The following is a 27,948-nucleotide window of genomic DNA, read 5'->3' on the forward strand; positions in this document are numbered from 1 at the left end:
CATGAAATATGCTGTAAGGAAGTCCAGCTTTTACTTATGATATGACTTGATGTTAGAGTTTGGCACTTACACTTTTGGATCTGAGCTAATACAATAAACTATTTATTAATCATGAAGTTTCCCAATCCATCGATCGCCCAGGAACACAAATAAGGTACCCTTGTTCAAGGATCAGGATCCTCAATAAAACAATACCTTATTGGATAAACATGTCTCAGTGTAGCTCATAAACTGTATATGGGAGAACCATCCCTAACCTCCCCTGTGGCTATCGTTCAACCCTATGATTGCAGCTTGAAAATGGCTTTTTTAAAAGGGACACAGCTTAAAGGAAGTAATGTAAATATATGTAAATTTATGAATAAATTAAAGAAAACTATGAATTTCATTTCAGATGCCACGTCAATCTTCACCAACACCTCTGCCCTGAAACGGTGACAGAGTGCAGAGTGATGGGCTGTGGAACGTTGGTAAAGAGAAAAAATTTGAATGCCCATTTAATGGAGGCTGCCACAGAGCATTTCGCCCTGCAGTCGAACGAAATCATCAAGCTGAAGCAATCAATATTTAACAAGGTAAGGAACCAAACATACAATATTCAAAGGCAATAAAAACTGTACCAATTAACCGAGAGAATTTGGTTAGAAAAAAAAGGGATGTACAGTGGAAAATAAGAATGACTTAAAACATAGGCTTTCAATCAAGAACACCTTTGGTCAGACCAAAATATACAGTAACTGTAGCAATAAGTGAGACTGCAAGCATCCCCTGTATCTTCATATTGGATCCCGTACACAACAGTACATAACATATTTAGTGTTCTTAACACACAGGAAAAAATAACGGATTCCCATTTTTAGATATTTTAGGATATTTAAAGAATACCCACAAAAATCCCAAATTTGGAAGAGTGAGACTAGTCCCAATCCAATCAGGGAACTTGGTTGGGAATTCCCTGGTTTTATTAAATTTGTGATTTTTATTGTTGTTCTTTAAATACCCTAATATTACAGCATAGTCCATGCAGTTCAAGAAAAGGGCGAGTCTTAAACTATTAATTATTCAGTATAATGTTAAAATTTGAATAACAATAATTTGTGCTTAGATTCTATCATAAATTCATTGCATAGATAGACACACAGCCTTATACTTAACACTATTATGTTTCTTTTTTTAAGACAAGTAACCCAGTGGCAGTTAAGGTGAACAGGATTGACTCCTTTTGTTGGAGTATCACAAACTTTCCTCGAAACCTTCAAGTTCAAGGTGCTGGCATAGGCGGAAAGGAACCGATCACAAGTCCACACTTTATACACGGAGGACACAAGTGGAGGGCTTTATTCACCATTGACCAAGAATTGTTTCTCCAGCTGGTTGAAGCCGCACATCCAATAACCACAGAAATCCGGTAAGAACATGTCAAAAGTATCTGTTTAGGGGGGGAAATAAGACATGGGGGCAGATCCTGAAAAAAGAGCAATATTGGGGAAAATAATAATTTATTAAAAGAATTAATGTTATACACCAGTGTGCAGTAATACTAACATGCTGTTTGAAAGCAACCTAATTTTAATTTCTAGACTGATATATTTGTGTAAGCAAGGAAAAGAAACTGCACAGTGATTGTTGGTCAATACAAAATTATTAAGAATTAAAGACTTGATAGAACAATGTATCATCAAAGAAAAGAACATGTTGACCATATTGACAACAAATAACAGCTAGACAGAAAACAGCTATCAGTAGTGGCCATCCATGTGGGTGGGTGGGGGGGGGGGGAGTGATGTCATCCCTGGGAACATGCCATCGAGTGGAAAAAATAACAGATTCCCATTTTTGGAAATTCTAGGAAATTCTAGGGTATTTAAAGAATACCCACAAAAATCCCAAATTTGGAAGAGTGAGACAAGTCCCAATCAGGGAACTTGGTTGGGAATTCCCTGGTTGGGACTTGTCTAACTTTGCCAAATTTGGCATTTTTATGGGTATTCTTTAAGTACCCTAAAATATCCAAAAATGGGAATCCATTATTTTTTCCTGTGTTATTGGCAAATTGTTAGTCATGGACAGGGGGATTTATGATATTATAGTGCAATTGTCCCACCTCTCATGACTCTAAATGAGTCCCTTTTTTAACATGTTTACGGTATATGTCATGATTTGTTTCCTGGGGGTTGATGCCCTGGTTGATGAGAAGTGCATAATTACCTCCCAATAACTTTGATGTTTCTCTTCAAAGGATTGTAATGTCAGCTGGTGAGGAAACAGAGACTACCTTCCGCTCAGACACAGTCATCCTGAAGGAAGGAGAAATGTGGGGGAGAAGAATGAGTGACATAAACAGATATGTAGATGGGGATGGAAACGTGGAGATCAAATTTATAATATATCATCTTGACCTAAAAATGTGAAAAAAAACCTCATACTGTACACTGTAAATAGTCAACCAGGGCCGGGTTGTTCAAAGTTGGGTTAAGATAATCCAAAACTCAAATACCAAAGCTTAAAACACAAATTCAGTCTTACTCTTTTTCTCTACAATTTGATGCGTGGATACGCTAGAGAAATTAGCAAAAATTATCCAAGGAAATGTTTTTGAACAAAAGTAAAAGAAACTCGGTTTAAAATTGAAACGCGGGTTAGCGCTAATCAGCCTTTGAACAACTGGGCCCAGGGCTATAAATTTTAAGATTTAAAGCAAGAAAAAAAGAAAAAAAAAAAGAACATAAGATATTCCATTGTTCACAATAAAAAAGTTGGAGAGAGGATAAGCTGGCAGACCAAGCTCTTCTTTTTTCTTTTCATTGAATAGAAAAACACTGAAAAAAACATCTAAGACAAATATTGAAGAAAGAGCTTGTTTCCTTATACGTTTTCAAAGTTGAATTAACAACGATAAAGTCCAGGCCATTCCCCATCATGTATGAAATGTTCCAGAAAAACACTCATTGTTGAAAATGATAATTATAAATTGTATGTACAAGTATCTTGTACTAGGGACCTTAAGATACACCATTGTGTCTGTGAAGGATAAGATAGGCCATAATTATTCATTATATTTCCCAGCAGCCATTTGCTTAAAGATGGGTTAAAGTAACCTGAGGTTTGTTGAAAATGATAATTATAAATTGCATGTACAAGTATCTTGTACTAGGGACCTTAAGATACACCATTGTGTCTGTGAAGGATAAGATAGGCCATAATTATTCATTATATTTCCCAGCAGCCATTTGCTTAAAGATGGGTTAAAGTAACCTGAGGTTTGTTGAAAATGATAATTATAAATTGTATGTACAAGTATCTTGTACTAGGGACCTTAAGATACACCATTGTCTCTGTAAAGGATAAGATAGGCCATAATTATTCATTATATTTCCCAGCAGCCATTTGCTTAAAGATGGGTTAAAGTAACCTGAGGTTTGGTCAGACAGAATTAAAATGTAACTTGAATTCAAAAATTATACCACAACATACCAAACATTCTTTGTTTGTCATCCCAAAATTTTGCATAAGCATTGTTCTCAGTCTTTCTTGGGGCCATTTTAACACTCAAGAGAAACTAAAGACAAGCTTAAGGTGTGTAACTTAAGGTCTCTTCTATTAAACACGGATACATGAAATTAATTGTGTAAAAGCTTGTATAAAAGTGAAACAAGCAAACATGTGGCTCTATGGATCTTGCCAAATAATGTCAACTTTACTTTTTAGCCCAAAAGACATTACATACAGCTTTAAGTTAAAACTGAGTAAACCTTGGTTGAAAGACAAGTATGCAATCGTGTAATTAAATATTTGGCCGTAGAACCAGAGGGTCGAAAGGGTTTTGTATTTTCATTCAATTCAATTCTTTCTTGTACACTGTATTGTATACAAGTAATAGCAAAAGAAAAATAGACAATAGAGCAATCATTAAGCTAAAAAGAGATTCAGTGGAACCCCGCCTTACAGCCACCTTGATCAAACTGTCACCTCGTTATTTCGGTCACTTTTTTTCAGCAAAATGGCCATACATTTTCTTACAAAAACCCTTAGTTAATGCAGTCACACATGAAGGTGGCTCACCGCCACATTTTAAAAGCATAAACGGTAAACTTTTTTCACAAATTTCACCCCATTAACACACCCATTTGTTTGAAATTTTCATTGTCATGCCTGTGACATTCATTTCAATGTCATTGACGGAGTAAGCTGAACCTGTTCTTGTCTTCTTTTTGGACGACAGTACAGGCCTTGATTCGTGAAATTTGATCCTGCTCCGAAAATTGACAGGCATTTTTTTTCCAAGGGGGGGGGGGGGGGGGAAGGGGGCACACTGGAGACTGCATTAACGGTGTTGCACTGTAATGTACATATGTGAACAATGTCCAAAAGAGCAAGACCAAACTACGTAGTTAGGATATATATAGCATTTTTACTTCTTTCTTAAACTTAAACTTCTATATTATGATGTCGGTTGACACTTGAGACCAAGTGGAACAGTAATTGCCTGATATTTGGACCAGACAATTTAAAAGACATAACAAAATTGGTGGATACTGCTATTCATCTACATAAATCAGTTTACTAGCAAATCTTTTATTATAATTGTGTATATAGTCATCTCTTGTGGTTGCAGTTCAATAGTTAATCTTAACTTAGATTATTAGTTCAATTATTGTTGAGTAAACTTAAGCTTATAAGTAACTTACATAAAGGCTATAATAAATCTATTTTTTACCTACCTCTTTTAGCATATTATTTCTTTTAAAGCAACCTCTCAAACGCGGGACGAGGTAAATAAAATCAATAAAGGGTAGGAAAAAGAGAGTTGTTGAGACTACCGGTACACGTCTTTTCCAAAATGGCGGTGGAGCTTGGGGAGGGTAACCTTTGGGGAGAGTCGAGCGATCCCTGGGGACGAGAAGCGACGAGATAATAACATTTCCGTTTCTTTTTCCTTTGAAACATACACCTTTTCCGTGCTTCTAAGATGTTCTCTACCTACCCTCTCCCCCCCGCCCCCATTTTGACTGTCAAAACGATCGAGTCCGATTTACCGAGAAATCGGACTCGATTAAGTTACCCTCTGATCGGATAAGAAATCGGGCCCGATTTAAAACAAGTCGGACCCGATTAATTTAAATCGATTCCGATTACTTTATCGGGCCCGATTTAACAACAATTCGAGCCCGATTAGTTTTGGAATTCCGATCTGAAACATATCGGACCCGACTAGAAATCGAACCCGATTTGTTATCGTGCTCGATTAAACGAAATCGGGTCCGAGTTGATATTCGGGTCCGACTGAAAAAAGTCGAACTCGATTACCCAGAAACCGGTAAACATCCTCAATTTCTTACCGTCTTGTCTTCGCCAATAGACAGTAGGTCCTAAAATCCGATAGCCTCCCACGCAGACGTTCTTAGGATTCTTAGGCAGGAACGCGTGACGACGAACCCCTAAGAACTTCTGCGGGGGAGACTAAAAATCCGACCGAGTGAGTAACCTGGTAGGTGGTGCAGTATCGCAGGTCCCGTGCAAACAAGCAGCCTATCCTGCCCGGCTTGCCTGAACCCTCAAGTCGATTGCGTACGAGTACGTTTGTGAAAAGTGTTCGTTTCAGCTGTAGTTTGTTTATTAGTTATTACAATGTATTTTAGTTATTAGTTATTATGTTAGTCATTAAACTGCTGTTGTTTGGTCCTTCACGTTCTAGTAAATGCATAGACAGTCTATTGATCCAAAGGGATAACATTATTTTGACCACACTTATAGAGAAAAATAGAATGGTACTTGCTAAAGATAAGGTTGAATGTAAGGTTATACTGAAATGTAAACTTTTGATAACCAATGTATAGAATAACACAGTAGAAAATTTCGGAAAGGAAAACTGATACAAAAACTATAAAATAAATAATGAATATCATGGAAAAATTTGAAATGAATAATGAATAATTTGGAGAAAAAAAGCAAAGAATAATGAATAATCGTGATCCAATTATTCAGCTTCCACCCCCGATCAGAAACGTCTTTGCTTAAGTTTGTTGATTTGAGCTATTCAAAAAAATGCAAATAAATTTTTAAAAAATCGATGTGCCATTTGCTTAATTATCCTTTATTGTTGTTAACTGGGGCCTATCCAGAATACCTGATCACGTAGAAGATTGTTACACCCTCCAACGTTGACGCATCTCTATAAATTCCTTGTCCATCACTACCAACTAAGAATCTGAATGGCCGACGGATTGCTGTAAAAATCTACATGACCTCATAAGCGTTATAACGCTGTTTAAATTCCAGCGTCAACAGGTCACTAAAGGGCTTGACAACCACTCGGAGCAACTAGAAACGCGATGAGAGGGAAGGGACAGGAAATAGGACGTAGAAATTCCAATAAAGCCTGTTCCCAAGAAAGAATGTTAAACTTATAACGAAGCTGAGATTCAACTACAACTGGCTAATATACTTCCGAGCTAATTATGGCTATTAAAGAAAAAACACGACATAAGATGGCAGCCAATTATTCATGAACATTATGTTACACTAGTATATATTATCGCACAAACGTTTTATATAATCTTGGAATTTAATACAGTAAGTAAATTAATCAATTTTTATGCAAAACAAAAAAATGGTTATTCAACCGTGTCCTGACAAAGAAGAAGTTTTTACTTGTGGACAGATCCTTGTTAGACTGAAAATAGCCATCTCTCCACGCTCCTCGTCTCTAGAGACATTTCGCCAGGAGGGACGTGAAAACGGTCCCTAGTGACGTGGAGCGAAGAACGACCGCTGTTTTCGCAGGCGAAATCCTAATGTTTGCAGACTGTATAGTACCACAAACCTTACCTTCAGCAGGTTATTCTCATCAAAAATAAATTTTAAGACTAAAATATTACCTAAACCTCCGACATCACTAAATAAGTTTACATGGAGGTGAAAGTGTCAAGTGTCTAAGTTGGAAATTGATTTTCTTTCTGTGTTATTTTACCAGTTTGGCCTTGACTGCTGGGGATTTCTTGCTTATTCCGTTAATTTTCAAATATTTAGCAACAGTGACACCTGTCACCTCTTATTTGGACAATCTACTTTTCCAAAGTTAACGCTGTTCCTTTACCGTAGTTTGTTTATCACTTATCTGTACTTTTGCTTTAATTGAACCTTTAGGTCTGTAAATATATCAATTATTTGAACTCTATGTTATAGACCAGCCTTTTTTTATACCAATATCGAAATGTTAGAGCAAAGTTTGTGTGTGTGGTTGTTTGTTTGAAAGTAGATTTAGTTCATGTATTGTTAATATCAAGGACATTCAACTCGACCTACATCATGAAAGCTATCAGCGTTTAATTCAAACCTTCGACACATGCATGCTAGAGCACGGTTCTTTTCTTGCTGCTTGTTATATAAGCTCACCACACCAGCGAACTCACGAAAGAGCTCGCAGGTACCGCTGGTAACATGCCGCAGGCACCGGCAACATCCTTACCAGCCTTGGATAGTTACTTTGCGGTCGCATGCTTGCAAACATATCGCATGCGACAAAACTGTCGGTTCCAAGAAAACGTAACCTGCAAAATTCCGACAATTGCCACAAGCTTGGACAGTTCTTATTTATTGTTGACTTCTCTTATTTTTTTCTTCAACTAACCATCAATGCTCTTTTTAAAACAAACAAATGCAACGCTTATTACATTTTTCGACTTTCCTTTGCAACGCCCATGTCAGTTTTTCTTATTCGCCAAATAACGCGATTCTACGTGTTCTTTCTTTTCTCTCTTACTGTTCAAAAAAAACTTTATTTTACTATCTACTCAACTATATCAGCATTTCCCTGCTAGCAGAGGCCACCCTTCCGTATATTTATTGGTGTTAATTATCAGCATTAACAAATTGATTATCAGCATAATTGCTGGGAAAGAGGGGGGACTTAAATATCTTGGGATACGATCTTGGCGTTTAAACGTGATTTTGAAAGAACTTGAAGTTGCCATCTTTTTTTCGGTAGTTATCAGCCTTTGAATATATGTACAGTTTGTTACAACTGTAGGCATTTGCAGGCTATATGTATAAAATATGTAAGCTCAGTTCAGTTCAAGTTATAACGTTCAGCCACTTAGCTGGATTAATCAAGAGGGTTAGTTCATACCTGAGAAACAATATTTTTAAGGTCGCTGTTCAGAAGGAGTTAAATATTCACACAGAGCTGGTTGAAAACATAAATACAGTGTTTGTTAATATCCGTAACAAAAACATGTCCAGTATCAGACACGGCACAATCAACAAGGTGAGGATTATGGTCAAAAAAACTCCCAGCTACCTTAGCGACATATTTTCCGTCAAGAGTGAACAGCTGCAGTCCCTGGTTATTCCCATCACAAACGATCAAACGGTTAAACTTGTCAATAGAGAGACCAGTGGGACCCGAGAACTGCCAGTTAACAGATCCCGTTTTACTGGCAATGTCATATAGATACTCCCCTGTGATGTTAAATACCATGACACGGTCAGCGTCTGGATAAGACACAAAAAATTTGTCCTGCTGATAAACAGCACTAAATGGCTCCGCATCACAACCAGGAGCCCTGAACGACTGACGTAAATCTTTCCCATCAGGGCTGAGAACTTTGATCGTTTTGTCATAACAGTCACATGCGATTATACGGCCATCACTCCCAACAGATATGAACAACGGTTCCTTCACATGTTTATCGCTGATGTATCGAATGAATTGGCCACCCTCATTGTACAAGGTGAGTTCATTGTCGTCACTATCGACAGTGCTAAGGAGGTCACCAGACTCGGTAAAAGCCACCGAAGAAGCTTCATCTTCCAGTGCTATCTCCCTGAGGAAATTCCCATCAAAGTCAAACATCTGAATTCTGTTATTGTTTGTATCAGCAACAGCAAGCGTCCTGCTTTTATCATTCACAGCAATACCACAAGGCTCGTCAAACTGTCCTTGCTCTTTCCCTTTTGATCCAAACTGAAACGCAAATTGATACTGATGCGGAATCACCTGCACAACCCAGGGACTACCAGTCAGTGGCTGTCCATTAACTTGGATCTCTACTCTATGTTGTCCAACACACTGTGGTGTGTATGTTACTGTGTACTTGCCGTTTTTAGTGTCTTTTATCTCTGTTTCCAGTTGATCATGTGCTGGAGTTATAATGTTGACTTTTACTTCATCATCTTCATGATAACACTGCTTTCCATCTGAATCTCTACTTACAATGATGAAATTTGCCACCGTCTTTTCTTTGACAAGTTCTTGATTGTCCACGTCCGCTAAGGAAAGTAAAGGATCTGTATTACTTACCACAATTCGATCCAAACCCGGATTCAGTTGATTTTCGACTATGTAATTCACGTGTGGTGGTTTATAAATGTCAGGTTTTGTTACATTCAAAAGTTCTTCACAGCGTCCAACAATGATCTGATTTGTTTGTAGAATCTCAGCACTGACGTTTCTTTCTAGTGCGCTTTCACCTCGCCAGCGCCTCATAAATTTCAGCAAATTTGGCTTTCATGACCCTCTCATGTTCCCGTAATTCACGGATACGTTCCTCCACGGCATCTGTCATCTTCTTTTCCGCTGACAAAATCTCATTTTTGTTTTTTTCCATTAGCTCGGTTTGTTTCCTTATTTCGTTCTCGTAAATTACAGTTTCCGCTTTCACTTTCTCCAAAGCGTCCTTCATTTGCATCTTCTGTACTTGTGCGGCTTTCTGAGTGTCTGTCATGGTGTGTCGATTATGGCTTACTATACAGCACTTCTGGCAAATAAGAACTTTGCATTCTTCGCAATAAAATTCCAGCGGCTGATTTTCATGATATTGCTGTGAACACATGACGGGTCTGTGGATCAACTCTTGAACATCTTGCACATTTAATTTCTCTATCATAACATTGCGATGACCTCTCGTGGTCTTCAGGCGCTGATGAGCTTCAAAACAAGAAGTACAGAGGAATATTTGGCAAACGAAACAGTAAGAGGAAGCAGTATTGTTCTCATCACAACTGCTGCATTTCTGGGTCTGTGTGCTGCCATCTTTTAGAGCGAGAACATCCACCAATCGGTTGAGATGATAAGATGCAGGCAAATTCTTGAACGAGTCTCCTTCAGGAATTTGAAAAGATGTCTGACAAACTGGACATTTGATTGTCGCTTGTAGCTGTCTTCTTGCAAAATTTGCGTGTTTGTTAAGACACTCGAGGCAGAATGAGTGAATACATGGCAAATCGTGGGATTATTGACTGTCTCCAAACACAATGGGCATTCAGCTTCCTTTTTAAGAACTGTAAAGAGCTGTTGAACATCCATGGTAACTCTAGAGCTGCAAGCGATGGCTTCTTGAAATCATGTGATTAAGGGTGCGGTTTGCTAAGCTGTGTAACCAGATAGGACTCAGTGTTTTTCATTGTAATGGAAAAGCTGACATGAATCCAAGCGAAAGCGAAACACAATGAACAACAAAAAAAAGATTAAGGAAATGAAGTCAATTGGTAAACTGAAGTGTAAAAAAACAAAGAACTGATGAATTTTGGACTTGCAATCAGTCGATGACACAGGCTTCCCAACCTCGAGTTTTCATCAGTAACTGATGAAATATAAAAATAAAAAAAACAGTAATGAATTATAAGACGTTTATGGCAATTATTCGGTAGAGCCGGCGAATCAAACACGGTTACCGTGTGAAAGAAGCGCGAAAGTTGGGGAGACAGTAGCCCTACCACCATTTTAAAAGCAGCCGCCCCCAACTTCCTTCAATTTGGTTCATATGTGCAGAAAAAGTGACCTCGCCAGGAGCCCATAACCACGGAGTTAGCCAATTTCAAGCGAGTGCTCGCGTCGTGTCGTTTTCACAGATCAGTTTATTTTTTGGATTTATTTTCTCGCACGATCTCAGAAAATCGTCAACGTCCAAAAATCAGTTAATAAAACTTACAGAACTTAGGGACTGTGCAATAATTATCAGGAGGGGGGGCTGAAAAACTAGAGTTATCTAGCAACAACTTAGACATTACCCCCCCCCCCCCCGCCCCCTTCCAAAAGAGGGGTCTAAAGAGGTCTATTGGCACCCATAGACTAGCAGTTTCAGTCAAGTACTTCAAAAGCACAGGGGAACGTCACTTACAGGAACCTGTTTTATTGTAGTTGACTCTCTGTAACATGAAAGAAGAAATTTTTGATCCTTAGTATATGCACCATAATTTCTGTGCCACTTTTTCATTAGTGAGGAATTTTTGGCCTATTCCTCGTGTAATATTATCACTGTCAGTTGCACAAGGTGGTTTAACTTTGTGTATTTTCTTTGGTTTCTATTTCTGTTAGAGGATTGGTCCCTCTCCATAATGCTTGCTCTTATGGTCATTATGAAGTGGCTGAACTCCTTGTCAAGGTAATACATCTTAGAGAATGTTTTAGCTCTGCCATTGGTCAATGCGGTTTTCAGATCTGCGCACGCTGGCTTCACTGCCCTTACGCTTTAAGACGTTAGATAAAAGAAGACAGTAAACCCTTACGTGACAAGCGTGACAATTAGTATTATTATTATTATTTAAGAATTTTCAGCCAAACTTCACATTCCAATCCTCTAAACAGATTTTTTTTTGTCTGCAAAATAAACATGCCAATGATGTTAAGTGACGATCGCGATAAAACACGCAAGTAATAGCCTTGTCACGTTTGTCACACAAAAACGTTGTAGTGTTCTCTTCTAGTGCTGTCAATTTCTACCATGTGACTAATAGTCCGGAAGCCAGGACCCTAAAAGAAGGGTTTCGTACAATGATCGGGTCAGAAAAGGTTTGATAGCAGATTTTGATAGAACAAGACCTGCTGATCAATGTCAGCTAGTTAGTAGAGTTGATTTGTGGTATAGATCACAAGTTAAGCGGCTATTTTAATAGGTCACCCCTTTAAATTCATGGAAACGAGGCTAGATACAAGACCACTGATAATGCGTAAATTAAACGTTTATTTTGGCCTGAATCTACAAATATTGTTACACCTTTGTAGCACGAATCTTAATCATGTTCAGATTGCTTAAATTGAGGTCACGTGACCGAACACGTGACAGATACAGGGTCAAAAATGGTGTTTTATAGCTTTTACTAGCCTATTTTAACGTCTTCATTACCTTAAATGTGTTAATTATTCATAGATATTCTGATATTTTATACTTACTGTTGGTGCATTACACACTTTAAGACAAATTGTAGCTTATTGAAACTGAAACAATAAAAGATTGACAATTTTTTTCCCATTTCCGGGTCAACATGAAAACGAGGCTCATTCCGGTAGCTTCTGTTTACCGCGTTATCTGCAATTGTTTATCAATAGAAACCTCTAATATCGTTACTTCTTAACAAATTATATCCCAATCATGCTCAAACATTGCAAAGCAAGGTCACGTGACCGAGCACGTGACCTCAGACAGGCCAAAAATTATATTTCAGTACCTTTGAGTACTAGAAAATGGCTATTAAATCAACAATAGCTGTTATTGTCCCAGGAAGTCTTCTTCCGTAAATAAGACTGTTATTTATTGTAATTTATGGCTACATGACTTAATTCTACATTTTTTCGGGCCTTTTTGCATTATTGAGTTGTAGCTAAAAGCAGGAGCCGATCTGTTTAAGGCATCTACTGTATATTATACTTTAGTATACTTTAATAATAGATTTTGTGGTTAGAAATTGCGGGTATTCTGTAGTGTGTTAGCTCATTTTTGCAAGTGTCATCGTTACTTTTGTGGGAAACTGAAATGAGGCTGTAGCCTCTTTTTCAAGAATCTTCAAAACGAGGCTATATCATCCAACATGGCTGCCTCCATGGCCGAAGCAGTGCAATCTCTGTAAGTACATTTATAGAATAGCTGTATCTTACTTACTTCAACTAATATTTTTATAACATAAAAAAAAACAACCTCAACAATCGACAATCGTTTTTCATGTCCCTTTAGAACACAATGTCAAACAATATTTCAAAATGTTTAGATTTGGTTGCCATATTATTTTTTTCTTTGAATTTTTTTTTATGTGACACATTACTTTAAAATTCGTTATTAGATTATAGAATGGCTGATAAAGGTTCCTTTCCTGAGGGCTTCGCCATACCGTTACTTCCAAAATCGAGAAAAAGAAAACTGTCCCGTAGCACATTGTGTATTATTTGCCAGACTGACCGCCCAGGGGAACCACTTAGAAAGGCAAAGGAAGACTCTATTGAAAAAGCGATAAAGGCAAAGGAACAGCGTCGTGACGAGGAAGTGCGGGCAAGGTTTGTGAGTCATGACGCCGACACGGGAATTCATTGGCACTCAACTTGTTATGCATCATACACAAGTGACCAAAATATTCGCTATAAAACGCCTAGCGATTCTTTACAACATACAAGCCGGCAAAAGGAGGTCGACGTCATGTCTAGTAGGACTTTTCGTTCAGCAATAGCCCCAGTTGATTGGTCGAGATGTTTCATTTGTAAAAATAAGACTCATAAAAACAACAGAGATCTTATCAATCTATGTACATTCGAGGCCTGTGAAAGCATCCGAATAGCGGCTGAAAGAAAAGGAGATAGCTCTATGTTACACATTTTAAATGGTGTGAACGGAGACCTCATCGCAGCAGAGGCAAAGTACCATAAGAACTGTTTCGCTACTTATGTCAGTAAGAAAACCACGCTTAGCCTGCCCAAAGGAGAAGCCCTAGATTCACCTCACGAAAGGGCTTTTCAAGACCTTGTATTTGATCTAGCTGCTGGCATCGAACAAGGCAGAGCATACGATATGATGTCTCTATTAAGCAAATATCAGGAAATTCTCACACAAAAAGGCGCTGATAGTGCGGAAAGTTACACCACTCAAAATCTAAAAATACGCTTGCAAAAGCATTTTTCCACTTCGATTGTCTTCCATCAGCCAGCCGACCGCAGTAAATCTGAACTTGTCTATGCAAGTACCGTTAACATTCAAGATGTTCTAAACGCATGGGCTGTATTTCAGAGCCCCGAAAATGGAAACGTAAGCGTCAACAACGGCAATGAAACTCCACAGTCAAGTGAAATACGTCGTGTGGCAAGCTTAATCAAACAAGAGATAAAGAAATGTACAGGTATTAACACCAAACCACTAAATACTCAAGACGTCAGCATGGAGACCGCCAGACAACTCATCCCGGACTCTCTGTATTTACTAATCAAGCAGCTCGTGGTCTCAGATAAGCGGGCTAGACCCTCTAATGCGTTGAACCAGTCTACCGCAATTGAAGACGAACGACAAATCCTCAGTATCGCACAAGATATCATCCATTGCAATTCCAAGGGACGTGTTAAGCTTCCTAAGCACACCAGCTTAGCTATATGTGTTCATCATCTGACGACATCTAGGCGGCTCATCGAACTGCTAAACAGAATGGGACATTGCGTTTCCTACGATGAGATGCATGCAGTGAATACAAGTATTGCAGAGGACGTTCTTGCCAAGGCTGAAGAGTTCGGTACTGTCATACCAACTGTAATAAAGGCTGGTTCGTTTGTACAGATTGCCGCCGACAATAATGATTTAAATGAGGAGACTATCGACGGGAAGAATACTACGCATGCAACCACCATGGTTATTTATCAGAACAGAACCTTTGGTCCAGATCCACCTCCCAACCCAGTAGAACAGAGACCAAAGCGACGTTCATTACGGGCAACGGGTACGGTGTACGACATCGAACAGTGTTCAGTTCGAGGAAGACGTCCAGCTGTAACTGATCACGTTGGCTCTGTTGACATGAAGTGGTATGATGATTTGAACAATGAAACAGGCACCGCTCGAAAAGCTGATTTCATCTGGACTCTTCTTCGGCTCTGTCCCAAGAAATTTGGAGAAGCTGTCGTTGCAGATGTTTTTGAAAAGCAATCAATTCCAAGTTGGGCAGGATTTAACGCCATTCTCTATCCTGAGATGCCAGTAGTGAGCAATATTGGCTACTGTCCAATGATCGATGGATCATCTAATGACTTTTCGACCATATACACAGTGCTGAAACATGCACAGAAGATAAGTGCCGCGATGGGTCAAGCCGACGCCGTGGTAACCTTTGACCTTGCCATATATAGCAAGGCAAAGGAAATACAGTGGAGATTTCCTAACGAGTTCTCCAACGTAGTGGTACGCATGGGCGGATTTCATGTTGTTCTGAACTTTCTTTCACTGTTAGGGAAGAAATTCGCTGATTCTGGACTTGATGACCTCTTGATTGAGTCAGGTGTATACGCTGCTGGTTCGACGTCCACTTTAATGAAAGGGAAATCTTACAACCGAGGAATAAGGGCACACTAGCTCTGTTTAGAAGTGTTCTTCCGTCTCATGTGGGATGCTTTTATTCTCTGGTACGAGTCACGGGATGAAAAGATCCCAGAAGAACCCGTTTTGCACAAGATTGTGGACTGCGTTCGAGCGGTGGAGAACGACAAAGGGAGCGCACGAGAGAGCGTGAGAAAGATAACAACAGATCTGACGGAAATTACGGAGCTATTCGCCATCTTTAAATCAGAGAATCAAGAAAGGTCCAACCTATTTGCATTTTGGGATGAGTATTGCTCTATGGTCACTACCCTTTTACAGTTTCTAAAGGCAGAGAGAACCGGAAATTGGAAGTTGCATCTTTCCAGTACTGCAGCAATGTTACCTCAATTTTTTGCCATGGACAGGCAGAACTATGCTCGCTACCTACCTGTTTATCTCGCCGATATGCAGAAACTGGAACTAACTCACCCGGAAGTCTACAAGGAGTTTGCTGAGGGGAATCATTCCATAAGTCGTTCAGGGCAGCCCTTTTCACAAGTGTCCACTGACATGGCCCTGGAGCAGTCGATCAATGCTGACTCGAAATCAAGCGGAGGAGTGATCGGGATATCACAAAGTCCGTCGGCTCTTGAGCGGTGGTTTTTAACAATACACGAGCGAGCATCTATTACATCTGCTTTGAAAGCCATGTTCGGCCTTCAAGATGGGGAACAAGCATCGCACAAGGAAGCAGCTCCAAGAAGAGTTCGACGAGACGAAGAAGATGTCAAGAAGATGATCAGTTGTTTTTCTTCAGGCTTGATTACAAATCCTTTTAATCTCGATTCGGATGCGCTTCTCAACATTGCTACTGGAGTAGTTCTTCCGGAAGATGTTGCCCAGACCCTTGTTCACAGTACCGAGAAAGGCCGGCAGCAAATGAAAGCCTTCGTCGAGCAGCGTATTAATAGCAATGCCGTTGGTTTCTGGGAACCAATACCCAACATGAAGATCAAGACGTTCAGCAGCGCAAATAAGAAAATCCACGTCAAATCCAGCGACAAGCTTGTCACTGTTAACGCGGACAGGGACTTATTTGGCAGGCTCCTTATCGTATCAAACACGCGACAGACCTCTCTGAAAGATGTGCTAAGCTTTGAATTGTCTCCAGTACCATATTCACTCGCAAACGCAGATGGGAGTCTAAGAAAAGGGACAAAGAGCGTCCTATGCTCTCTTCTGGAGAAAGACGTTAACGTGGTTCAGCAACTAACAGCATTACCTAATCCAACTGTTGTTATCATACAAATGTCAAAATCTGCCGGAACAAGTACCTTTGGGGATCTTTCTGAAAAGTACTACAACATCTTCACTGCCCCGCTCTTTTCAAACAACTGTGTGCAAGTCCATGTAGTCTTTGACCAATACTGGGAGAACTCCATAAAGGAAGGAGAGCGTGAACGACGAGGAGCATCCGTTGGTCTTGAAGTGCGGATAGGAGGTCCTACCACTCCAGTCCCCAGGCAATGGGGAAAGTACATTTCCAATCCCAAGAATAAGGTAAGGCTTAGATTATTTTAGTTAACAAGTTTTACACTTAAACTAAGCTTTCGTTACCAGCAATGTGAATTGGACATCAACATTTTTTGCCTTTGAGTGTAACCATTCATAAGAGATTCCAATTCTCAAATGTGTGCTACATATTTCCAATACCAGGTTAACCTGTGCGATTTCCTGTCAGCTGCGCTCTGCAGACTCGGTGAACACCAGCTTCCCCCACAGAAGGAGCTTGTGATCGGGGGTGGCTTCAGAGATGGCGAGAAAGCGGTGACTGTGACAAGAGGTCAGTGCAGAGAGGTCCAGGCACTCCGATCAAATCATGAAGAGGCAGACACCAGAATGATATTGCATGCCAAGTACGCAGCAAGAAGAGATAGACGACTTGTTATCCAGTCGCCGGATACTGAAGTCCTTATACTAAGCGTTAGCCACTTTAGAAGTTTGGGATGTCCAGAATTGTGGTTTCGCACCGGATTGAAGGACCGACAACGAATGATTCCAGTGCATGACATCGCCCATACTTTGGGTGAAAAGCTTTGTAGATCTCTTCCTGGATTCCATGCAATCACGGGCTGTGATTCGACCAGCGTTTTGGCGGGTATCGGGAAGAAGAAGGCTTGGGATAGTTTTTGTCGTAGTACTGACCACCAGGATAGCGTGTCTCATCTCGGAGAGGAACAAGAATTGAACGTAACCACAGCCGGCAAATGCGAAGCCTTTGTTTGCAGTCTATATACAACATCCAAAAAGGCAAGCACCGTAGATGAGCTACGTTACTTCATGTTCTGCCAGAAAAAGCAGAAAAACGAAAGGCTTCCACCGACGTCTGATTGTCTACTTCAACATCTAAAGCGATCAAACTACCAGGCCTTCGTCTGGAGGCATGCTCTTGAAGCGATGCAAGATCTTGAGTCACCAGAGGGTCATGAATGGGTGAGGGATGAAAAGCATCTTTTACCATTGCTAATGACAAAAGCACCGGCTCCGGAAAGTCTCCTCGAACTGACGACGTGTAAGTGCAAGACGTCTTCCTGCTTGCGAAACTGTTCCTGCAACAACACAGGGCTTTCTTGTACTGAAGGATGCTACTGCATGGCAGATGATGAAGTATGTAAAAACCCGCATGGTGTTACCTGCATAAGTGACTCTGAAGAAAGCGACGAGGAGTGAAAAGGCTCTCGAACTGTTGAATTGTTTGATGTTTGACGTATATTTTCTACAGAGCAAATTTATAATGGCAGAAATATTGCTATCAGTAATCTCCTATACAGTATTTCATTTCACTGACAAAAAGGGTATTGTAAACAACAGATTTTGTAAGATAACATAAGTATCGACGTATATGCGTTCCGGGCGATTTAATAGGCATCTTCTAGCACTGAAATAGAAGTTTTGGCTTGTCTGAAATCACGTGCTCGGTCACGTGACCTTGCTTTGCAAAGTTTAAGCATGATTGGGATATAATTTGTTAAGAAGTAACAATATTAGAGGTTTTCCTTGATCAACAATTGAAGATAACGTAAACAGAAGCTACCGGAATGAGCCTCGTTTTCATGTTGACCCGGAAATGGGAGAAAAATTGTCATTCTTTTATTGTTTCAGTTTCAATAAGCTACAATTTGTCTTAAAGTGCGTAATGCACCAACAGTAAGTATAAAATATCAGAATTCTTATGAATAATTAACACATTTAAGGTAATGAAGACGTTAAAATAGGCTAGTAAAAGCTATAAAACACCATTTTTGACCTTGTATCTGTCACGTGTTCGGTCACGTGACCTCAATTTAAGCAATCTGAACATGATTAAGATTCGTGCTACAAAGGTGTAACGATATTTGTAGATTCAGGCCAAAATAAACGTTTAATTTACGCATTATCAGTGGTCTTGTGTCTTAGCCTCGTTTCAATGAATTTAAAGGGGTGACCTATTAAAATAGCCGCTTAACTTGTGATCTATACCACAAATCAACTCTACTAACTAGCTGACATTGATCAGCAGGTCTTGTTCTATCAAAATCCGCCATCAAACCTTTTCTGACCCGATCATTGTACGAAACCCTTCTTTTAGGGTCCTGGCTTCCGGACTATAAACGACAAGTACGGGAAAACTTATAGTCCGGAAGCCAGGACCCTAAAAGAAGGGTTTCGTACAATGATCGGGTCAGAAAAGGTTTGATGGCGGATTTTGATAGAACAAGACCTGCTGATCAATGTCAGCTAGTTAGTAGAGTTGATTTGTGGTATAGATCACAAGTTAAGCGGCTATTTTAATAGGTCACCCCTTTAAATTCATGGAAACGAGGCTAAGATACAAGACCACTGATAATGCGTAAATTAAACGTTTATTTTGGCCTGAATCTACAAATATCGTTACACCTTTGTAGCACGAATCTTAATCATGTTCAGATTGCTTAAATTGAGGTCACGTGACCGAACACGTGACAGATACAAGCTCAAAAATGGTGTTTTATAGCTTTTACTAGCCTATTTTAACGTCTTCATTACCTTAAATGTGTTAATTATTCATAGATATTCTGATATTTTATACTTACTGTTGGTGCATTACACACTTTAAGACAAATTGTAGCTTATTGAAACTGAAACAATAAAAGAATGATAATTTTTCTCCCATTTCCGGGTCAACATGAAAACGAGGCTCATTCCGGTAGCTTCTGTTTACGTTATCTTCAATTGTTGATCAAGGAAAACCTCTAATATTGTTACTTCTTAACAAATTATATCCCAATCATGCTTAAACTTTGCAAAGCAAGGTCACGTGACCGAGCACGTGATTTCAGACAAGCCAAAACTTCTATTTCAGTGCTAGAAGATGCCTATTAAATCGCCCGGAACGCATATACGTCGATACTTATGTTATCTTACAAAATCTGTTGTTTACAATACCCTTTTTGTCAGTGAAATGAAATACTGTATAGGAGATTACTGATAGCAATATTTCTGCCATTATAAATTTGCTCTGTAGAAAATATACGTCAAACATCAAACAATTCAACAGTTCGAGAGCCTTTTCACTCCTCGTCGCTTTCTTCAGAGTCACTTATGCAGGTAACACCATGCGGGTTTTTACATACTTCATCATCTGCCATGCAGTAGCATCCTTCAGTACAAGAAAGCCCTGTGTTGTTGCAGGAACAGTTTCGCAAGCAGGAAGACGTCTTGCACTTACACGTCGTCAGTTCGAGGAGACTTTCCGGAGCCGGTGCTTTTGTCATTAGCAATGGTAAAAGATGCTTTTCATCCCTCACCCATTCATGACCCTCTGGTGACTCAAGATCTTGCATCGCTTCAAGAGCATGCCTCCAGACGAAGGCCTGGTAGTTTGATCGCTTTAGATGTTGAAGTAGACAATCAGACGTCGGTGGAAGCCTTTCGTTTTTCTGCTTTTTCTGGCAGAACATGAAGTAACGTAGCTCATCTACGGTGCTTGCCTTTTTGGATGTTGTATATAGACTGCAAACAAAGGCTTCGCATTTGCCGGCTGTGGCTACGTTCAATTCTTGTTCCTCTCCGAGATGAGACACGCTATCCTGGTGGTCAGTACTACGACAAAAACTATCCCAAGCCTTCTTCTTCCCGATACCCGCCAAAACGCTGGTCGAATCACAGCCCGTGATTGCATGGAATCCAGGAAGAGATCTACAAAGCTTTTCACCCAAAGTATGGGCGATGTCATGCACTGGAATCATTCGTTGTCGGTCCTTCAATCCGGTGCGAAACCACAATTCTGGACATCCCAAACTTCTAAAGTGGCTAACGCTTAGGATAAGGACATCAGTATCCGGCGACTGGATAACAAGTCGTCTATCTCTTCTTGCTGCGTACTTGGCATGCAATATCATTCTGGTGTCTGCCTCTTCATGATTTGATCGGAGTGCCTGGACCTCTCTGCACTGACCTCTTGTCACAGTCACCGCTTTCTCGCCATCTCTGAAGCCACCCCCGATCACAAGCTCCTTCTGTGGGGGAAGCTGGTGTTCACCGAGTCTGCAGAGCGCAGCTGACAGGAAATCGCACAGGTTAACCTGGTATTGGAAATATGTAGCACACATTTGAGAATTGGAATCTCTTATGAATGGTTACACTCAAAGGCAAAAAATGTTGATGTCCAATTCACATTGCTGGTAACGAAAGCTTAGTTTAAGTGTAAAACTTGTTAACTAAAATAATCTAAGCCTTACCTTATTCTTGGGATTGGAAATGTACTTTCCCCATTGCCTGGGGACTGGAGTGGTAGGACCTCCTATCCGCACTTCAAGACCAACGGATGCTCCTCGTCGTTCACGCTCTCCTTCCTTTATGGAGTTCTCCCAGTATTGGTCAAAGACTACATGGACTTGCACACAGTTGTTTGAAAAGAGCGGGGCAGTGAAGATGTTGTAGTACTTTTCAGAAAGATCCCCAAAGGTACTTGTTCCGGCAGATTTTGACATTTGTATGATAACAACAGTTGGATTAGGTAATGCTGTTAGTTGCTGAACCACGTTAACGTCTTTCTCCAGAAGAGAGCATAGGACGCTCTTTGTCCCTTTTCTTAGACTCCCATCTGCGTTTGCGAGTGAATATGGTACTGGAGACAATTCAAAGCTTAGCACATCTTTCAGAGAGGTCTGTCGCGTGTTTGATACGATAAGGAGCCTGCCAAATAAGTCCCTGTCCGCGTTAACAGTGACAAGCTTGTCGCTGGATTTGACGTGGATTTTCTTATTTGCGCTGCTGAACGTCTTGATCTTCATGTTGGGTATTGGTTCCCAGAAACCAACGGCATTGCTATTAATACGCTGCTCGACGAAGGCTTTCATTTGCTGCCGGCCTTTCTCGGTACTGTGAACAAGGGTCTGGGCAACATCTTCCGGAAGAACTACTCCAGTAGCAATGTTGAGAAGCGCATCCGAATCGAGATTAAAAGGATTTGTAATCAAGCCTGAAGAAAAACAACTGATCATCTTCTTGACATCTTCTTCGTCTCGTCGAACTCTTCTTGGAGCTGCTTCCTTGTGCGATGCTTGTTCCCCATCTTGAAGGCCGAACATGGCTTTCAAAGCAGATGTAATAGATGCTCGCTCGTGTATTGTTAAAAACCACCGCTCAAGAGCCGACGGACTTTGTGATATCCCGATCACTCCTCCGCTTGATTTCGAGTCAGCATTGATCGACTGCTCCAGGGCCATGTCAGTGGACACTTGTGAAAAGGGCTGCCCTGAACGACTTATGGAATGATTCCCCTCAGCAAACTCCTTGTAGACTTCCGGGTGAGTTAGTTCCAGTTTCTGCATATCGGCGAGATAAACAGGTAGGTAGCGAGCATAGTTCTGCCTGTCCATGGCAAAAAATTGAGGTAACATTGCTGCAGTACTGGAAAGATGCAACTTCCAATTTCCGGTTCTCTCTGCCTTTAGAAACTGTAAAAGGGTAGTGACCATAGAGCAATACTCATCCCAAAATGCAAATAGGTTGGACCTTTCTTGATTCTCTGATTTAAAGATGGCGAATAGCTCCGTAATTTCCGTCAGATCTGTTGTTATCTTTCTCACGCTCTCTCGTGCGCTCCCTTTGTCGTTCTCCACCGCTCGAACGCAGTCCACAATCTTGTGCAAAACGGGTTCTTCTGGGATCTTTTCATCCCGTGACTCGTACCAGAGAATAAAAGCATCCCACATGAGACGGAAGAACACTTCTAAACAGAGCTAGTGTGCCCTTATTCCTCGGTTGTAAGATTTCCCTTTCATTAAAGTGGACGTCGAACCAGCAGCGTATACACCTGACTCAATCAAGAGGTCATCAAGTCCAGAATCAGCGAATTTCTTCCCTAACAGTGAAAGAAAGTTCAGAACAACATGAAATCCGCCCATGCGTACCACTACGTTGGAGAACTCGTTAGGAAATCTCCACTGTATTTCCTTTGCCTTGCTATATATGGCAAGGTCAAAGGTTACCACGGCGTCGGCTTGACCCATCGCGGCACTTATCTTCTGTGCATGTTTCAGCACTGTGTATATGGTCGAAAAGTCATTAGATGATCCATCGATCATTGGACAGTAGCCAATATTGCTCACTACTGGCATCTCAGGATAGAGAATGGCGTTAAATCCTGCCCAACTTGGAATTGATTGCTTTTCAAAAACATCTGCAACGACAGCTTCTCCAAATTTCTTGGGACAGAGCCGAAGAAGAGTCCAGATGAAATCAGCTTTTCGAGCGGTGCCTGTTTCATTGTTCAAATCATCATACCACTTCATGTCAACAGAGCCAACGTGATCAGTTACAGCTGGACGTCTTCCTCGAACTGAACACTGTTCGATGTCGTACACCGTACCCGTTGCCTGTAATGAACGTCGCTTTGGTCTCTGTTCTACTGGGTTGGGAGGTGGATCTGGACCAAAGGTTCTGTTCTGATAAATAACCATGGTGGTTGCATGCGTAGTATTCTTCCCGTCGATAGTCTCCTCATTTAAATCATTATTGTCGGCGGCAATCTGTACAAACGAACCAGCCTTTATTACAGTTGGTATGACAGTACCGAACTCTTCAGCCTTGGCAAGAACGTCCTCTGCAATACTTGTATTCACTGCACGCATCTCATCGTAGGAAACGCAATGTCCCATTCTGTTTAGCAGTTCGATGAGCCGCTTAGATGTCGTCAGATGATGAACACATATAGCTAAGCTGGTGTGCTTAGGAAGCTTAACACGTCCCTTGGAATTGCAATGGATGATATCTTGTGCGATACTGAGGATTTGTCGTTCGTCTTCAATTGCGGTAGACTGGTTCAACGCATTAGAGGGTCTAGCCCGCTTATCTGAGACCACGAGCTGCTTGATTAGTAAATACAGAGAGTCCGGGATGAGTTGTCTGGCGGTCTCCATGCTGACGTCTTGAGTATTTAGTGGTTTGGTGTTAATACCTGTACATTTCTTTATCTCTTGTTTGATTAAGCTTGCCACACGACGTATTTCACTTGACTGTGGAGTTTCATTGCCGTTGTTGACACTTACGTTTCCATTTTCGGGGCTCTGAAATACAGCCCATGCGTTTAGAACATCTTGAATGTTAACGGTACTTGCATAGACAAGTTCAGATTTACTGCGGTCGGCTGGCTGATGGAAGACAATCGAAGTGGAAAAATGCTTTTGCAAGCGTATTTTTAGATTTTGAGTGGTGTAACTTTCCGCACTATCAGCGCCTTTTTGTGTGAGAATTTCCTGATATTTGCTTAATAGAGACATCATATCGTATGCTCTGCCTTGTTCGATGCCAGCAGCTAGATCAAATACAAGGTCTTGAAAAGCCCTTTCGTGAGGTGAATCTAGGGCTTCTCCTTTGGGCAGGCTAAGCGTGGTTTTCTTACTGACATAAGTAGCGAAACAGTTCTTATGGTACTTTGCCTCTGCTGCGATGAGGTCTCCGTTCACACCATTTAAAATGTGTAACATAGAGCTATCTCCTTTTCTTTCAGCCGCTATTCGGATGCTTTCACAGGCCTCGAATGTACATAGATTGATAAGATCTCTGTTGTTTTTATGAGTCTTATTTTTACAAATGAAACATCTCGACCAATCAACTGGGGCTATTGCTGAACGAAAAGTCCTACTAGACATGACGTCGACCTCCTTTTGCCGGCTTGTATGTTGTAAAGAATCGCTAGGCGTTTTATAGCGAATATTTTGGTCACTTGTGTATGATGCATAACAAGTTGAGTGCCAATGAATTCCCGTGTCGGCGTCATGACTCACAAACCTTGCCCGCACTTCCTCGTCACGACGCTGTTCCTTTGCCTTTATCGCTTTTTCAATAGAGTCTTCCTTTGCCTTTCTAAGTGGTTCCCCTGGGCGGTCAGTCTGGCAAATAATACACAATGTGCTACGGGACAGTTTTCTTTTTCTCGATTTTGGAAGTAACGGTATGGCGAAGCCCTCAGGAAAGGAACCTTTATCAGCCATTCTATAATCTAATAACGAATTTTAAAGTAATGTGTCACATGAAAAAAAATTCAAAGAAAAAAATAATATGGCAACCAAATCTAAACATTTTGAAATATTGTTTGACATTGTGTTCTAAAGGGACATGAAAAACGATTGTCGATTGTTGAGATTGTTTTTTTTTATGTTATAAAAATATTAGTTGAAGTAAGTAAGATACAGCTATTCTATAAATGTACTTACAGAGATTGCACTGCTTCGGCCATGGAGGCAGCCATGTTGGATGATATAGCCTCGTTTTGAAGATTCTTGAAAAAGAGGCTACAGCCTCATTTCAGTTTCCCACAAAAGTAACGATGACACTTGCAAAAATGAGCTAACACACTACAGAATACCCGCAATTTCTAACCACAAAATCTATTATTAAAGTATACTAAAGTATAATATACAGTAGATGCCTTAAACAGATCGGCTCCTGCTTTTAGCTACAACTCAATAATGCAAAAAGGCCCGAAAAAATGTAGAATTAAGTCATGTAGCCATAAATTACAATAAATAACAGTCTTATTTACGGAAGAAGACTTCCTGGGACAATAACAGCTATTGTTGATTTAATAGCCATTTTCTAGTACTCAAAGGTACTGAAATATAATTTTTGGCCTGTCTGAGGTCACGTGCTCGGTCACGTGACCTTGCTTTGCAATGTTTGAGCATGATTGGGATATAATTTGTTAAGAAGTAACGATATTAGAGGTTTCTATTGATAAACAATTGCAGATAACGCGGTAAACAGAAGCTACCGGAATGAGCCTCGTTTTCATGTTGACCCGGAAATGGGAAAAAAATTGTCAATCTTTTATTGTTTCAGTTTCAATAAGCTACAATTTGTCTTAAAGTGTGTAATGCACCAACAGTAAGTATAAAATATCAGAATATCTATGAATAATTAACACATTTAAGGTAATGAAGACGTTAAAATAGGCTAGTAAAAGCTATAAAACACCATTTTTGACCTTGTATCTGTCACGTGTTCGGTCACGTGACCTCAATTTAAGCAATCTGAACATGATTAAGATTCGTGCTACAAAGGTGTAACAATATTTGTAGATTCAGGCCAAAATAAACGTTTAATTTACGCATTATCAGTGGTCTTGTATCTAGCCTCGTTTCCATGAATTTAAAGGGGTGACCTATTAAAATAGCCGCTTAACTTGTGATCTATACCACAAATCAACTCTACTAACTAGCTGACATTGATCAGCAGGTCTTGTTCTATCAAAATCTGCTATGAAACCTTTTCTGACCCGATCATTGTACGAAACCCTTCTTTTAGGGTCCTGGCTTCCGGACTATTACTGTTCATGATTTGACAAAATTGGTAGTTTCAGGTCAGTTTTATCTATAGGAATTGTGTTGGACTGTTTTTATTCGCTTATAAGCTGTTTTGAAAAATTCTCAACTTGAATCTAACGTTTGCCGTAAACATGACTCTCTAATGTCTTTGCTAAATCCTGCACAGCTGGGTATAACCATTTTGAAGTGGCTGAATATATGTTGGAAAGTGGAGCTGATGTGAATGCGCAGGACAAGGGTGGATTGATCCCATTACATAATGCTTCATCTTACGGGGTAAGTCTTACAATCTTGCAAAGAATGCGTGAAGCAAAAATCAAACGAATCAGGGTGCAGATGCATAAAAGACTTCTCAGGAAATAATACAGTCATAATCATGCTCTAGTCAGTCAGTTGAAGTTTACCTGAAGAGGTAAGTGATAGATTTTCTTTGAATGTGCGCTGTAGTCCTATGCAACAGTGAATCGAACACACTCTACTAACCTGTGATTATTGTCCAAGTCCTAATTGCTAGTGGCCTGTGTGTTTGCCGATTGAACAGCTCATAACTAAAAGTTTCTTTATGGCAATGTTTTACTTGAGGAGGGTAGAATAATATTAGTCTACATTGGTTGTGGTTCTAAAAGACGTCCTGGGTTATATCTTGCAGCATGTGGACATTGCATCTCTTCTGATAAAGCACAATACTGATGTCAATGCTACTGATCGCTGGTTGTTTACCCCTCTACATGAAGCTTCCCAAAAAGGGAGAACACAGCTTTGTGCTCTTTTGGTAAGTGACAGACTTTATAAAGTTGCATTTTCATGGTTTTCTATCGGTATTGATTACAATAAATAAAGGCTGCCCATAACAGGTGCCTTACCGTGCGAGCAGAGTTTCTCTCTTGCATGGCTTTAGCGTCAACGAAGCCTTTCGCGTCGCTTGTCAGTTGCGTAGTTGGTTTGTTTTATACAAAAAACTACGCGACATAAAAGCCCACGCGAACGACATCGTAAACGCCAAAAGCAATACAAGAGAGAAACGTCTGCTCGCAGGGTAAAGATGCCTTTAAATGCCAGAAAAATGTTTTCCCAGCAATTTCAGCGTTTTCTTCGGGTTGAATTTTTGTGTTAAAAATGATAATTCGAAATGATTGTTCATACCATCACAGTTAATTTTGTTGTCTACAGTAGGTAGGGGTCATAATCATGTCCTTCGCATTTGAGCCTGATATTTTTGGTATGCCTACAGTACGTAGTTATTTTGGAGCTGACAGAATATTTTGGTCTCTTTAATAATTTACAGCTGGCCCATGGCGCAGACCCTACAATGAAGAACCAGGAAGGCCAGACAGCTTTAGATCTTGCAACGGTAAAATCTTAAACCCTGCTAGTAGAAAACCATAGGTATATTCTCATTGTAGGTTGTGTGATGATATCCACAAGGGAGTTTGCACTTTGTGTTTTCATACGTTATGCGTACATATTATGCTCTTCAATGAGACAGATTTGAAAGAAGCAGTTTTCTAGAGTCACATCACATGGCCCATGTTAGGAGAAGAAAACATACAATCGAAAGACGAAAGAGGTCCATATGACAGAGATCTATGTATAAAAAAAATTGTTTCATCTAGTGAATTTTGAGGTGAATTCAGTGGACTCTGTCATTAGAGACCTTTAGATTCTAAGACAAGGACGACTACGAGTACTTGATTTTCTTAATACTAAGTAGTGTGTGCGCGTGAGGCAGCGTCAATTTGGCGGGTAAACGTGTTAGCCATTGTCATTCAGTGGCGGAAGCAAGTTGTCAAATGATCTCAAATGTTAGACGTTTTATCATTTTGCGATCGGGGGGT

The 27,948-nt window shown here is 40.2% G+C and overlaps 3 protein-coding genes and 1 long non-coding RNA gene across 4 annotated transcripts in view; 3 read left to right on the forward strand and 1 right to left on the reverse strand.

The window, feature by feature from the left end:
• LOC140932682 (poly [ADP-ribose] polymerase tankyrase-2-like) overlaps positions 1-27,948 on the forward strand; it is a 128,497-nt gene that overhangs the window by 90,591 nt on the left and 9,958 nt on the right. The gene's annotated exons all lie outside the window — the stretch shown is intronic.
• LOC140932689 (uncharacterized) lies at positions 402-2,530 on the forward strand. The gene is made up of 3 exons (XM_073382203.1): positions 402-575; positions 1,179-1,408; positions 2,240-2,530. The coding sequence occupies exons 1-3, from the start codon at positions 453-455 to the stop codon at positions 2,409-2,411; spliced, it is 525 nt and encodes a 174-aa protein (XP_073238304.1). The 5' UTR covers positions 402-452; the 3' UTR covers positions 2,412-2,530.
• Positions 1,337-4,985, reverse strand: LOC140932691 (uncharacterized). The gene is made up of 3 exons (XR_012164985.1): positions 4,722-4,985; positions 2,209-2,297; positions 1,337-1,465 (listed from the first exon to the last, which is right to left on the reverse strand). It is a non-coding gene; the product is annotated as an uncharacterized lncRNA (long non-coding RNA).
• The window catches only part of LOC140932828 (poly [ADP-ribose] polymerase tankyrase-1-like), a 2,946-nt gene continuing 1,227 nt past the window's right edge, over positions 26,230-27,948 (forward strand). Inside the window, exons 1-3 of the mRNA XM_073382335.1 lie at positions 26,230-26,389; positions 26,763-26,885; positions 27,399-27,464. Coding sequence (XP_073238436.1) covers positions 26,312-26,389; positions 26,763-26,885; positions 27,399-27,464 — 267 coding nt within the window. The 5' untranslated portion in view covers positions 26,230-26,311. The remainder of the gene's footprint in view (positions 26,390-26,762; positions 26,886-27,398; positions 27,465-27,948) is intronic.

The sequence above is a fragment of the Porites lutea genome, chromosome 4 (assembly GCF_958299795.1).
Source record: "Porites lutea chromosome 4, jaPorLute2.1, whole genome shotgun sequence".
Classification (NCBI taxonomy): Eukaryota; Metazoa; Cnidaria; class Anthozoa; order Scleractinia; family Poritidae; genus Porites; species Porites lutea.

Bases quoted from the DNA above. Each gene is read 5' to 3' on its own strand.
- LOC140932689 (XM_073382203.1), top strand. From the start codon at position 453: ATGGGCTGTGGAACGTTGGTAAAGAGAAAAAATTTGAATGCCCATTTA. The intron at 576-1,178 runs GTAAGGAACCAA...TCTTTTTTTAAG, and splicing joins AGCAATCAATATTTAACAAG to ACAAGTAACCCAGTGGCAGT. The intron at 1,409-2,239 runs GTAAGAACATGT...TTCTCTTCAAAG, and splicing joins CCAATAACCACAGAAATCCG to GATTGTAATGTCAGCTGGTG.